The sequence below is a fragment of the Scomber scombrus genome, chromosome 5 (genome assembly GCF_963691925.1).
Source record: "Scomber scombrus chromosome 5, fScoSco1.1, whole genome shotgun sequence".
NCBI lineage: Eukaryota > Metazoa > Chordata > Actinopteri > Scombriformes > Scombridae > Scomber > Scomber scombrus.
In genome coordinates this window covers 15,631,938-15,646,932 of record NC_084974.1, presented here as the reverse complement: position 1 = coordinate 15,646,932, position 14,995 = coordinate 15,631,938, and the positions used below count along the sequence as shown (strand labels likewise).

Here is a 14,995-nt window from a genome sequence, read left to right as displayed (position 1 = left end):
ATCTAATGCGATCCAATACAACAGCTCTTCTTTAAATTCTACATTTATGAAGCTTGTACATTGTCAGTTTTTGTTGACATTTATAAGAAGGTGATAATTTTACTTTATGTTTATTACTGAGGTCATACTAAGTGGTGTTGGAATACTGGGGTGGATAATTATTGAACCGTGTTCCTAATATTTTTGCCCCTCTCACGTATGTCAATAAAGTGGTCAAAATATTAGGAACACCATTAAAGACAAAATAAAGAACACATTTGTACCATTTCACCCCTAAGGGTACCTGCAGCATTGAAAAACATCACATGTAATAACTATTATTAGTAGTAGTAGTAGTAGTAGTAGCAGTAGTAGTAGTAGTAGTAGTAATAGTATTATAGTTATAGTTAAAGTATTTAGAGTTATGATCATTATAATTATTAATGTTATTATCATTATTATTATTATTAGCCTCTATTGTTATTGTCAGTTTGTAAAAGTGTGCCTGGTACAAGCATGTCAAAGCAAAAAGAAGGAGACATTTTAAGGCCACACCTGAGAAAGGTGGACATAATCACATGAAAATAAGAAATGAGTGTTTTTGTTGCCTTAGAATGAGCCCTTTATATCTACGTAAGGAGCGGGTCCTCTTACACCAAGACTGTCTTAAAAGAATAGCCGGTTCCCAAATTAACAATTTTCTTGCTGTAATCATTCCTCCTATTTATACTGACCAGGGCTGGCCCTGCCTTATTTTGGTGCCAGATCAACAGGGGCTCAACACCTCAGGTATACTTTAGTAAGTTGTTTTTTCTTTTTTTTAATCAGTTACAGATTTTCTATAGTATTTGCCCCACTAAAGTAAAATGCATACAATAGCATGTCCTTCACTATTAGCTCCTATAATCTTGGATCTTTCTTGCTCACAGGCCCTGTGTTAAAAAACACGGTTTTATGATTGGCTTTATTATTCAATTTTACATCATTCTCACATGGTGCATAATAAAGTTGTGTTTAAGCAATATAAACACTTAGCAAATAATCAGGCCACCGTGTACAGCCTGCTTTATATTCTGTTGTTTTTCTGCATAACTAGTACTAGTGTTTATGGTACTTTAATTGCATTGTGCTGATGATACCTCTCTAATTGACTATTTTTACATTGTTGTATTGCTGCTTTTACATAAGTAAAATGTATTTATTCTACTTCCAACACTGCTTTTATCACCTAAACTCAGAGCCATTGAATTCAAAGCCAGTTTCCAGATATTTTATATATAGATATTTTTCAGTGCAACAAATACATGAAACAATACAGAAACAGCACTAACATGTACGTTAAACAAACATATTTTCAAAGCAGTACATGGATTCAAAGTTTGACTTGTTTTGATGTTTTGTTGGGTTTCATTTTCAAATCAAGTCGATGAGGAATTTTCTTTGCTACATCCTTATTTATGTATTTGATTTTGCAAATATTAAGATGGTGATATTTTGATTTAATTTCAAGCATGAAACAATGTAACCTCCATAGCAATATGAGTATATTAGAACAGAAAGGTCCAGGTAAATGTGAGTAGAACATTTAGGTGAGTTATGAAAGGAATAGTAGTCATGTCTGAATTGCTAAAGGAAATATTCCCCTTTTTTCATATTGTGAGACAACACTTTGGCAGTATGATTTTTTATTTTTACTAACATTAATATTCTACATTCATATTTTATTATTTTTAGGCTGACTTTTTAATCTTTCCAAGTACTACAGATAAAAATTGGCAACTGAAAAATTGGCATTGGTAACTGGCGAACTGTGGCACATTTAGCACAATTTTATTAATGTACACTGTCCCTTTAAATAAACCTGTAAATGATTTCAAAGAATACATACAAGAGTCATTTCAAATCAATAAATAAAGCTTTTATGAAATGTGATATGAAAATTAATACAAATATATAAAAAAAGAAAAACAACATTTCTTTCAGTGATAGAAACTTGACCAAACAAACACTGGTTTTTAGTAGTTATTTTTTCATGTACGTATTCAAGCCAGCCGATCAACAGCTTGTGATACACTGAATGTTTCCTCCGAACCATCCTGATAACCCAACAGTGCTCATGGTGTTTTCATGGACCTTTTATCACGGTCCAAGGACACTTTATCGTCTACATGACTCAGTAGAAGTACTTTCTGCTGTAAAAAGCACTGAACACTGAGTTAATGCTATCCATTTTATTACTGCCTCCTCTCATTTGATCTCCTAGATGGCATGGAGGTACACAGGCAGACCAGAAGCAATCATGGGATGGATGAACCAATATTTTCCTCCATCATCTGTAACAACCACAGAGCAAAGCTTTGATACTGAAGCCCTTAGCCTTCATCTTAACCTTAATGTCTTCTTGAGTCTGTTTCAGCGGAGTCTTCATCAGATAGACCATCCTCCTGAAACCTTCCTCTAGTCCCATGCCGGTGGTTGCTGAACAGGGCTGGATGAACCATGCCCTGCCCTCACACACTCTTCTCAAGTCCAGACTCAGGCAAAGCGCTTCTGAACTTAGAGCTCCATGAAGATCCTGTTTGTTGGTGAGGACCACAAGAGGAACTCCTCTCAGACTCTCATTCCTCAGGACCTAAAACAGAATGAACAACACCTCAATTAATACAGCACAAAACTAACTCTTTAGATGAACCTCCCCGTTATTATGAAGATATTGATTTGCTACACATCCCATCAGTGTGTACATTACTTTAAATTTAAAAGCAGTTTATACATACATAATATATGGTTTATAATACACTATAATGTAAATAGACATATGGACATTTTTAGGTGTTTATCAATTAATGTGTCAACAATTAAAATATGAAGAATCCATAACTGGTGAATAAGCAGAATAATTGGCTACATAACACTGATATAATCATATACAATTATATGAATTCATTTATTCATTAATGAAGTATTTATTTATGATTACTTATTCTTCTCTGTGACAACTAAACAAACCATCAGCTGACCATGAGATGCAGCTGAAAACTCATCGTCTGATTACTGTATATAGACATTTACATATGTACCGTAACTATGCATCATTATATTGTATTACCTATTGCTCTTTTATTTCCTACTTCCTACCATTTATAGTATGACAATTAAAAAAAAATTGAAGCTTGAACTCTGGAAAAAAGTTTTTTTTTGTCAAACATCTATTTCCAAGGTTAAGATCAACATGTATACATGGGTTTTGAACACATTTATGAATAATTTTTATCAAATATTTGATTTTATTACCCGATGTAGTTCCTTGCGGGCCTCCTCCAGTCTTTTCTGGTTCGAGCCATCCACCACAAAAACAACTCCGGCTGTGTCAACATAGAAATGCTTCCAGTGAAGCCTCATCTTCCTCTGACCACCTACATCCCACACTGTAAGCCCCGGGCTGCTCCTGTCTGTCTCCAGCATCTCCACGTTGAAGCCCACAGTTGGCACCGTCACCACACTCTCATTGTACTTCAGTTTATAGAGCAAGGTGGTCTTACCCGAACCATCTAGGCCCAGCATCAGGACCCGTGCTTGTTTCCGAGGCTTGGAACCATATATACCCATATCTGAATGCAGCTTGTGTCTATATCCAAAAGTATGGCTTCTTGTGTGAACTAAGCTCTCTGCTCCCAGTGGATCCCTCTGTGTCGTCTATGTATAGGCTCAGTATGTCTGATCTCTTATTGAGACTGTCTGCAATCAGTAGGTTTTATGTACACACAGGCAGACTGATTCCTCCCCTCTGTTGTGACGGCATTCTCCCGGGCCCTGCGTAGCTTTCAGTAAAGCTATTTTTATCTAAAGTGACAGTGCAACTATGAGGGGTTGCATACAGTTCTCTGGTTACCACAGCATAGTTAGTGGAGCCACATCACACCTGCCCCGGATCGTCACACACACCGATGGCCAGGAAACCCATGTTTGGTACAGCATGAGGATTGTGTTTCTTCCTCGCTGTATAGCGATGATGTGCAGGACAATTTTAGGTAAGGATGAGGTGGGTCAATGTAAAATTAAATTAAGAAGATGTGGCTTCAAGAAACCCACAAGCAAAAATAGTTTCTGGAAATGTGTTATTCAACTAAAATGAATGTGCACATAAATAAAACATCTTTTGACTACAGCAAAAGTGGGAATGGTATGTTTATTACAAAAAGTTTCTTCTTGCTGATTTCTGGCAAACTGCAGCTGAGATGTACGTTTTTAAAGAGATGTTTTCTCTTTGAGTTATTGTATGTCCAATCTCTCCAATCTCAGCCTCTGAAGCTTGGTGCTTCCTCACTGGTTTCCTTCTTGCATGCTCACTTGGTTTTTTGAAGACAGCCCGCTTTAGGGAAACTGACAGCTCTGTCATATTCTTTCCCTTTCCTAATGATCGATGCAACTGTGCTCAAAATGATGCTCAGTGACTTGGAAATGTTCTCGTATTGATCCTCTCATATGAGTTTTATTTAATCTCTTTTGCAGAGTTGCTTGCAGTGTTCATTTGTCAGATTTTGCTTCCTTTTTTTGCCTTTTCAGACACAGCTGCATATTCATTACTACAACTGCTTTTTGTGTTGATCAGTGTCACTAAGGCCACATGGAATCTCTGACACTGTAAAACAATAAAAGCTACTTTTTGTTGGCACTTTCAGTACCACAACTAAATACAGAAAGGGCTAGAAAATCTGTATCATGATAAACAATTGTTGCTATAACAATAAATATAACTATATATTCTTTTAATATATCAGTGCATATTTAATTTCTTATGCTTGATCACTTCTGATTATTTGCTGTTTAATAATGTGGACTGTGGGCTTCAATTTACTTTATTTATTGAAAATTGAGGTATGAATAAACTTGGATTGAAAAGAGTCATGTTTGTAATTTGATACATTTGGTTTATTGACCAAATTAGCAAACAGTCAATAATGTGGACTGCTGTAACGATCTTCTAATATTGTGATCACCCAGCAGGTGGCATAAACTGATTACAGACAAGCTTCTCAAAACTTAAGGATCAAGTGAGAGTCCAAGTAAAGTCAAGTGAGATTTCTATTTCAAATGAGAAAAAATAAACCACAACACAGAGAAAACTCATACGATCATTCATAACTGTCATGTTACCTTCTTGATTTACATTTTAAAATTCAGATTTATTATTCTTTTTTTTTTTTTTTTTCTTTACAGTTTATTAAAGTCAACAAAAACAAGTACAAATGCCACATAAACATTCTGTAACGTACATTATCAAGGAAAAATGTTCAACTGAAAAGCACAAACAAACAGTTTTATCTGGTACAGTATATATCTCTGAAGTTAAACAGTCCACGAACAGGCGCATTGCTTTCTTCATTGCTGTATAAACAGAGAAGGGGCGGATGACTCTAATATGAGGACAGTATGTACATTCATCGTACAATATCATGTCTCTTGGAGACGTTCTTTCAACAATGCTATTCTACATGTGAGTTGATGCGGAAGGACGCTGAGGTCGTGCAGTGTTTGTGGCATGATCAATGGTGTTACATTTAAAAAAAAAAAGAGAGAAGTAGTTTTGGCAGCAGACTTCAGAACAGGAGACGAACAGTTTAAAAACATAAGGCAACAATAACGCGTTTCATTCAAAGGCTTGTTACATTTTGTGTTCAGAGAAATTAGATCCAACTGAAGGTGATCTGCATCAGGATGTTAGACATGACATGTACTGACAGATGGTAAGTGTAAGTTGTCAGTTTTAGTATCTTTATACACAATGTAGATTGCACTAAATAATAAAAAAAGGTCAGACAATCTAATAAATAGTATGCCAATAGGTAACATATGTAACATGTTTATTTTAATTTCCAGATTATGTAATCATATTAAAAGTATAACTCAACTATTACTTCATTTATTACATGTGATAACTCAATTTACTACCTTTTCTTACAACAGCCAATAATAATATTAATATGATTCATTATCTGGAAATGTATTGCTTTAATATTTTATTCCATTTAAAGTGACATTTTATTACATTTTGACAAGCTACTAGATTATCCAACAGATATCTCATTATCAGCAGTACACAGATCCTGATATGTTGGGGCTGAACGGAGTCTCAGCTTCAAAATGTTATCAACAATCATAATGGATCTGAGACTGTCAACGATTGTTTCAAGACATTCAAAACTAAACTAATAAAATGGGGCAACTCAAGAAAAAACACTTCATTCACCCTCCAATGTAATCGGTTCTATTGCTGTACAATATGCATGGTGATATTAGAACAAGCATAGGTATATTATTTGTTGTGTTGCTAATGTATAAAGGGAATAAATTCATAATGTCGATTTGCACCAGTGACATATGTTTGATCCAGGGAAAAAATAAACCCCCAACGTGTTCATTGACAGAATTTTCAGTGCGGTCACCTGGTAGACGTCAATACAAGTGGACAATTTTGAAGCACATAGAGTTAGGAAACAAAAAATATAAAATTAGTGGTCACACTGACGTTGATTGAAAGACCATATATTCGAAATTATATGGAAGAGAAACTCCATGCTAACATGTACACTTTAAATGTCTCATTATTGACAATGAATTCTTAATTTGACATTTGTGTGCAAGTTTATCACACAAAGACAGACATCTATCACTTTTTCTTCTCGCAGAAACACCCTCACACCCTCCCACCCACACACACTCACACGTATGCACACTCATGGGCGTACCCAAAGCCACACAAAGCTAAATCTGTTCATTTGCATAACAGTGACCCAGATCGCAGTATGGTGTCTGAACGATATGGCTAAGCTTAAATGAAAAGACATTTTGTCACAAATGTCACTTTTACGGCAGTAAAAGTAAAAGAGGCTGTGGTTTGATTCACTGAAGGTTACATTTTGTAGATATCAGTGATAGAAATAGTTCTCGCTCAAAAAGTTGCAGGCTTGGTTTTTGACACTTTCATCTTAAGCCTATTCTTGCTTATATTTAAACATCATATATATACTGTGTGTGGTAGACGGACGTCTACTGCTCACTAGCCTTGCCTTTAAACTTGACCACCATAACAGTGATGTTGTCAGGGCAACCACGATAGAAGGACTGGAGGACGATGCTCTTGGCGCCAAAATGAGGCTCGTCCAGCCGGTCCCTGATAAAGCGGACTGCCTCTTCATTGCTGAAGGTGTCCCACAGGCCATCTGACGCCAGGATCATGAACTCTGGCTGCAGCTTGTTCAGGTCAAACGACATGATGTCGGGATCAGGAATGACCACGTTGAGGTTCTTCAGGGGGTAATCGCCCAGAGAGCGGGACATTGCCAAGATGCCCTGTACACGCCATGAGCCATTGAAACTGATGAAACCACCTGAAGAGGGAGACAAAGCCAGAGGGGAGATGGTTGGAAAATAATATAACAAGGAGTAGGATGTGTGGGAGGGACAAGAAGAAAATAGGAAGTGTTAAGCAGACTGTGAGGAAGAAGGAGGATATGACAAAGTCCAGAGTGGAGGAACACAAAGGCCAAAAAAAGGGAAGAAAAACAAATGTTTTCTATGTAACTGCCATTATTTATGTTCCCCAAAACAGATGGCAACATGTCTGTTTAGTTTTATCCACTTATGCTGATGTACTCTGTGTTCACATGCAATTGCCAAAAATAATACGGATAAGAGCCGCTGACATGTTTTCACTCATTCATGGAACATATTATTTACATTGGATATGTTTCAATTCATGTCATATCCTGCGAGTACAGCTGTGTGTGCTCTACGGCTTCAGCAGGGAATTGTACTGGAAATGACTGGATTACATGCAGACTTCCATACTAGGTCAAGAAGATTTCCTCATTACTTAGAGGCAAAGCTATAGCTTGGATTTTAAAAATACCAAGGTTCAGAGTTCAGGCCACTAAGGGCTGTAAGATATGTGTGTCAGCCTAAAAAACCCATTATGTGTGACCTTCTATAATAAACTGCACTAAAGTTAGCTAAAACCACCAAATTTCCAAACAGAAACAGATGATATGAACTCTGTGCCCTCTACAGTATCAAATTTAGTAGCTATTGTCTCTTTAGATCACTGCTCTGACATACAGTAAAACATGCTATACAACTGATAGTAAAATGTTTTTGAATGTCTCTCTTAAGCACTTTGAGGTGTTGACCTAAGCAGTTAGCTTCGGAGGACATTAATCAAGCTAATGCCTTCAAATTATCATTAGAGTGAATTAATGTGTCCTTGCATAACTAGTTGCTTTTTATTATTTGCATACAAGACACTAGCAATAAGTTCTGAATTCCTGCACTACAGTAAGTTTATTAAAAATGCAATATTAACATCTTTGTAAAAAAACTCAACAACATCTCAGACAATTAGATCATCAATAAATGACAAAAAAAAAACTAATGAGACCAACAGTTTCTTAGGTTCCACAGAATAAAATAGAAGGATGAAAATAGAAAATACTGACCAGGTGATGCAAAATAAGTGATTTATATCAACAAGTTTACAAATTAAAACAACTAAGCTTATTATTATCAATGAAGTATGATGTAAATAGTCTAATATTACTCAACATATCAGGCCAATACTTTGAATAAAAACGTTATGGTTTAATTGTCTAAGGTGTTTAAGACATGACCCCATTCATCGTTGGAGATTAACGAAGGTCTATAACCAAAACTTTTTATGACCACTTTATTTAGCATTTAGAAGTTACAACTGTTTAAAGAATATCCCTCATTTCCCAGTTTCCCTGATTAATATGCAAATGTATGCAGCAAGGTGCTCCAAAATCATCAGCTCTACCTGGGGGACCTGTGGTTTGAGTAGAAAGTCACTATCATTTATTGTTGTTGAGGAACCTGTGTTTCTTACCATATGTCTGTACAAGACAGACACAGACTGACATCAATGTAACAAGATAAGTCTACTGTATGAGGAGTTTGAATTAGTATACTGTACTAGTGATTTCAGTACAGAAGAATTTATTAATAAAACATTTGGAGGACATCTCACCCAAAGTAAAGCAGGGAATCTCAATGTGTGCAATCTTATAATTGCAAGCATTAATAAATTACCAGCACCATAATGCAAATAAATTCTGTAAGGGTTCTCTCAGTACCCGAATGGACCATTAGATGGAGATAGTGGGCTGTCCTGATGACTGACCATGCAGACTAACTAATGTGGCAACCTGTCATCAAACTGAGAGCAGGAGGGAGAATTATGGTCACAAATACACCTTAAATACTGTGCACTGTCTGGTTGCATTTGATAACATCCTACTTAAGAAGCAGATTGTGTTATCAGTCACTAGGTTTTGATGTCCGTACAGAGACACAAAACGTGAAAAAAAGGATCATGTACTAAGCTTTGATCGTAAGAAGGCTTTTTTTTTCTCCTGACAACAATCTGAGTTTTGATGTTCCCTCAAGCTGTGTTGAGCTGCTCAGAATCAGTTGAGAGAAGTCTATTGGTCTGGATTGCAGCTGTTTTCTCACCAGCTTTCTTGATCCTCTTGCGTTCTTTGAGCTGGTAGGGTTTGTGATCGTGCGATAGAGGGATGGCGTTGCCGTCTTTATCGCAAAGAACTCCACGTGAGTCTCCGACGTTGGCCACCGTCAACTCCTTATCAGACAGCAGTGCCACCAGACATGTAGTACCTGAAACAGAGGGTGCAGAGGGGGGCCAGATATAGATAGAAAAAAAGAGATGGAGCAGGGGAGGGTGGGGAGAAAGAGGTAGAAGAGAGTCAAAAGAGAATAAGAGAATCATAATTGGACTTGGCACTATGGGAAAAAACAACCTCTAGGATGGTATGTGTAATTTTATATTCATCACATTGTTGCAATAATCATTATAATACAATATTCATTCATACAAAAATGAATAATCGAAGGAGAAACACACACATCCTTCCTGCAGTAAAGTGAAACGCATGAAACTGTGTGCAAACAATGCAAAAGCCCTCTGAAGTAACTTCTCTTCCTTGTATGACCCTCCAAAACGCTTTCATTTCTTCTCCTTCCTCTTTTTGTTTAGCTTCCCAGCGAGGCAGAACAGTCTGGACGCAGAATCTGAGGCCTATTGTGTGAGATCCAAAGTCCTGTAGAGAAAGAACAGATCTGCCTGTTTGGCCATCTGCTCACACAGACCAAAGACATAAATGAAGAGAGGGAGGGAAAGAGAGAGTGAGAGACAGAGAGATGGGAACACAGGAGAGAAAAGAGGAGAAAGTAGGGGGTCCTAATGGCCTGGACCACCCGTACAGAGAAAGAGAGAAAAGTGGGTGGGGGTACACAGGGAGAGAAAATGGGACGTACAGTGGAGTTGAACCCAGAAGAAAAACTAAAACAAAGCCAGACTAAATGCCATCGTAAGCATGATGTGGATGACCTGCTAACTTTTGAGACTTCCCTTTAAATTTCCACATCTTGGTGTGATGTTGATTAACTGACAGTTTGTGTCTCAGTAAAGCAGAACGAAGTAGACCTTCTCTTTCCCGCTCACTTCAGAGACACTCAGTCCAAACTTCAGCTTAGACTGTGTATGTGATGAATGAAATGGGGGAACACAGGCAGCGGTGGATGCAGATGAAAAAGGAGTAAGAGGAGAGGAAGGGTGGAGGGCCAGAAGTAAGGGAGAGATATGAGGAAAGAGAGGGAAAAGAGATTACTTCTCAGCAGGACAATGATTTTATTATTCCCTTTTACTGCTTTGGCTGAGAAAAAAAAGTGATAAACAGAAAAAAAAGTGCAAAAAAAAAAATGACGCAGAAAGATGAGAAAGCTCCAGCTGCAAGCGCAGTGAGGAAGAATGAAGTGAATATGAATGCCACTTAATTGTAAATGACTTACTAAATCTTTTACACAGTTGGAGAAAAATATATTTCCATTAGTTTCATCATTGTATGCATCCCTAATCCTGCTGCTCATGCCTATAGCTTCCACTGCAATGTGCCATGCTGTCCAGCTAATTATCCTTATCTAGCTCCCATGGCGATAGAGATAATGGACTGAGGTGCCTTGCTAGCACACCCTTCCCCAATTAGCCTAGCAATGCCAACTACACATTCAGCATTCCCTATTAAAATGGCACCATGGCCCGCATGCACCCTTTGCTCATGCTAATTATTGCCTTAGCTTGGCCAGACACACTTTCAACACTCCAATAAGATTAACATCTCAGTCCCGGATAGTCCCTCACACTAATTTGTACCATTGCACTGATTCAGTCTCTCGGAGCAAGCAAAGATTCTCTGTTTGTGCTCTCAGTGAATCTGGAGAGTAAAAGTGTGCCTGGACTACATCCAATGGATTTATGTTTTTAACCAAGCTGCCTGGCATTTAGGTGAAAAATGTGAGGGCAGGGCTGCTTACCCCAGCCTACTGTCTGCCTTTCTAAAAGAAAAGACTACCTGCCTATTAGTCCACCCACAAAACCCAATAATTCCCCTTAGAGCGGCCATCCTATTTTACTTGCTCTCCTTGGACTTGCACTGTTAACATTTATTACAGTGATAATTTAAGCCATACTACATACATCATTTTTAACTACTTTACAAAGGCAATGAACACTCTGCATTTGCATAGTGTATCACTACGAGGCTACGGGTGACCTTAATTTCTACAGAGTGCACCTACACTGTAGGTGGTTCATACACACAGGACATACAAAATAATAATTTCTGAGCAGTGATTTTTTTTTCCCTTTCATAATTTTTATGATGTCATGGATGTCACATGAAACTATAAGGGGTGGTAACTGTTCACCATGAAATATAGTGACATGTCAGGTCATGGGTAAAGCATCATTTTACACACCTATGGACAGTCGTGGGACACAGCAGCCTGATTATACACGCTGGTTTTGGCAACACTGACAAAGTCAACCTTTGGGTCAGAAAGTGGTTTAACATTATTGATCTTACAGAACCCAGTGGGTGCAGAAAAGTAAAAAACTGCATGCCTCGAGTCCTTACACACTTTTTAAAACAACTTTAAACACACAAATCCTGAATAAATTCATTGAGCTTTTCATGCTGAGGTCAAACAGAGCACTCTTAAATCTAACATCAAAGTAAGGCAAAGGCTTGCATTGGACAGATAATTCATCACAAAAACTCACCATCTTTATGTTTTTCCTTTATTCCTTTCTTAATTTTATGTGATGGTCTTGCAGTAATTAGTTAGTCGCTGTGAGCAGCAACTGCTTTACTTTTCTGCCCCTAATTCACTCAGACATTTGCTACTTGGAAGTCAGCTTCCAAAAACCACTGTGCTGATGATCTGCGCTGTTATATAAAACAATCATATCTCAGATGTCACAGCCTGCCAAACACATTTGGTCTTTGTCAAATCTTTCATCAACATTTTGTTCATATCCTGAGGCTGCACATTTCCCTGTACTATTTTGATTATACTGCACATCAATAAACATTTAAAACAGAATAAAAAAAATATGCGTATGTTTTCTTTCATTGGTCTTTAACTTGATTTCAGTCAGCATTTTGTATTTCTCTATTCTGCTGATACACACTTTTTGAGTCTTGCCCTGTTGTGCCAATGGCTTATGCTGTTTGATCTCAGTCCTTATACAATGAAGTCTGATCCTAACGTAATATAATATTGCTTGCTAGAGGCTTCATTAATTTTCAACACTATATTGTACACCTTCATACACTGTAATTAATTTGGCAGCTGGGTCCACCAGAAGACTATAATACCTCTGAAACCTCTTCTTTACCATAAAGTGTTGCGGGTTAGAGAACCGCAGAGCGATTATTTTTCTCTTATATTTGTTCTTGCACAAAGCAATAAGAGGAAAATAAGAAAATGCTACGTGGGATTCATAAAATGTGTGCTGACAGCCAAGTCTGTTCTTATCCACTAGAGTATGTGCATGAATTGCATTTAATCTTAGATTAGATGCACATGCCAGGCAATTTGCAAACGACATAAGGAAACGCCCCAATAAACCTATATAAAGGCAGCAGACTTAAACCACAAATCAACAAGCTACTGCAATTTGACAGGTAATGTTAAACTCAGACAAAAGGAGAAAAGAAAGAAAAGAAAAGGCCATCTAAGGGCAGCAAAAAGAAAAAAAAACGTTTCTTCTGCAGAGATAGAAACTTATACTTAATGCAGTTTTCTTAAGAAAAAAAACTAATATTTTCAAGTTGTGAGCAGTGGATCACCGGTCCAGAAAAGCGTAAGCACGGCAAGAGATCACCAGTGCAATTAAAGCTGTATGTGTAGAAGAAAGAACTCTAAGCAAAATGAAAAGAAATGGTTTGATCTAAAAATGGATGCGAAAAACACGACCGTCTGCTGCCAGGCGTACTATTACAGCCACAGGGGGGGGCCAGGAAACTGTCAAAACAACAGACATGGATGAGTGCATTGGAGCCATTATTGGAGAGGTTTCTCTGTCGGGGTTGCAGTCGGATATTCCACTGGACAGTGACCCAACACAGCCAGGAAACATCCCGTCAGCACCAGACTGCATATCCCTGGATCAACTAGCAAGATCTGATGACAATGGTAAACATAAATCCAAATGTTTAATCTTCAAAAAGGAATTTAATCATGTTGACTGCTTCATTTCATTCCATATTAAATGTATTTAAGAAAGACTTCAATTGTACTAAATCTATAACCTACAATGTGCACATTTTTTGTTTTAAGCTACATAACTATATTAAATCATTGGCATATGAATAAATGAAACAAAAAACATGTATTGATGTTTTTTTTATAGATATAGATACAGATAAAGATATAGATACAGCTAAAGATATAGACATAGATATAGATATAGTTACGTGCATGTACTGTGCAGACATTGACAGTAAAGTATAATTTCAGCTTAAGTTACCCTGGCGACGGCACACAGATCCTGTCTTCTCAAAAAGGCGTTAATTGGATAAACTGACCACATACTGGGAACCTAAAATGTTACCTTCTCACCTGAACATTTTTTAACCTAATTAAGTGACTTAGAAAATTGCTGCAGCTTAACCTCTGCCACTGCTGTCCTTTGGTGAGAAATGCATTCTGGGATACTTACACTTAGGTATACACAGTAGGTTTGATTTCTGACTTGTAAAACATTCATTTGTATTTTTAGGAGTTAATATTTCAGGTTTACAAAATCATTTTCCCTTTCCACTTTTCTGCACACTTGTCCATGAACTAATCTCAACCTTTCCTGACCTCACTTTGTAAAACAGAAACCTCGACACAGGATGATATAATTACAGCTACTACCAGCCTTTGTAGCTGAATTGCTGCTTGCACCTACAACTGCTGATTAGTGGACTATAATTCACTACTGAAAACTTACCTGAGCTTGCGCAGGTGCAAATGTGTGTGCTGTGAGACGTGTCACGCAGCTACATAAAGGTCAGTGCTAGCAGAATACCATACCGCATTAAGGAGACCGCTTCCATAATAGACTCTAAGCTCCTGGGCATTCCATCAAAGTCCCATCTCCCTTATCTTCCTTTCAAGCGCTTTTGTTCGCTGATAAACAACAGAGGGATGAACGAATAGGGGGGATAAATCTGATACGCTGGTGTCCCGGGGACTGTGAGCTGTACTGAGAGCGTATCTCTCTATTTTCCCTCTCTCTTCCTTCCCTACTAGCTTAATTTAGGCACCCGATTACAAGAGAAAGCAGGGAGCTGTGCACCCTAAATGATGTGATTGTTGAATCAGATACACGGACAAGAATGCACAACAATTACCTGATCAGCAGGTAGAGATGATAGAAATATATAGAGGGATAAAAGAAAAATACAGACAGACGGGGAGCTGAAAGAACATTTGGATGCAACAGGTTACAAAGCTCAAAAACAGAGACAGAGGGATCAGAGGAGAAGATTTACTTGTTGGCTGTTTGGAGAGAAACATAGATCAGCAACCTGATGCTTATCTGCAGCGAAGGGAAGGACAATGAAGATAAAAAAGGATGAAGAGGTCGAGA

At 37.7% G+C, this 14,995-nt stretch overlaps 2 protein-coding genes across 2 annotated transcripts in view; both read right to left on the bottom strand.

The window, feature by feature from the left end:
- Positions 1-2,308: 2,308 nt before the first annotated feature.
- LOC133980590 (ADP-ribosylation factor-like protein 14) lies at positions 2,309-3,588 on the bottom strand. Its single transcript, XM_062419348.1, has 2 exons — positions 3,274-3,588; positions 2,309-2,611 (listed from the first exon to the last, which is right to left on the bottom strand). The coding sequence occupies exons 1-2, from the start codon at positions 3,586-3,588 to the stop codon at positions 2,309-2,311; spliced, it is 618 nt and encodes a 205-aa protein (XP_062275332.1).
- A 1,353-nt stretch (positions 3,589-4,941) lies between these two features.
- The window catches only part of ppm1lb (protein phosphatase, Mg2+/Mn2+ dependent, 1Lb), a 43,448-nt gene continuing 33,394 nt past the window's right edge, over positions 4,942-14,995 (bottom strand). Inside the window, exons 3-4 of the mRNA XM_062419651.1 lie at positions 9,508-9,669; positions 4,942-7,370 (exon numbers count right to left, since the gene is read on the bottom strand). Of these exons, the coding sequence (XP_062275635.1) occupies positions 7,030-7,370; positions 9,508-9,669 (503 nt within the window). The 3' untranslated portion in view covers positions 4,942-7,029. The remainder of the gene's footprint in view (positions 7,371-9,507; positions 9,670-14,995) is intronic.

What these genes read in the sequence shown, in the direction of transcription:
- LOC133980590 (XM_062419348.1), bottom strand. Translation starts at nt 3,588, where the DNA reads ATGGGTATATATGGTTCCAAGCCTCGGAAACAAGCACGGGTCCTGATG. An exon ending in CCCGCAAGGAACTACATCGG is followed by an intron (nt 2,612 to 3,273) that starts GTAATAAAATCA and finishes ATTCTGTTTTAG; the next exon opens with GTCCTGAGGAATGAGAGTCT.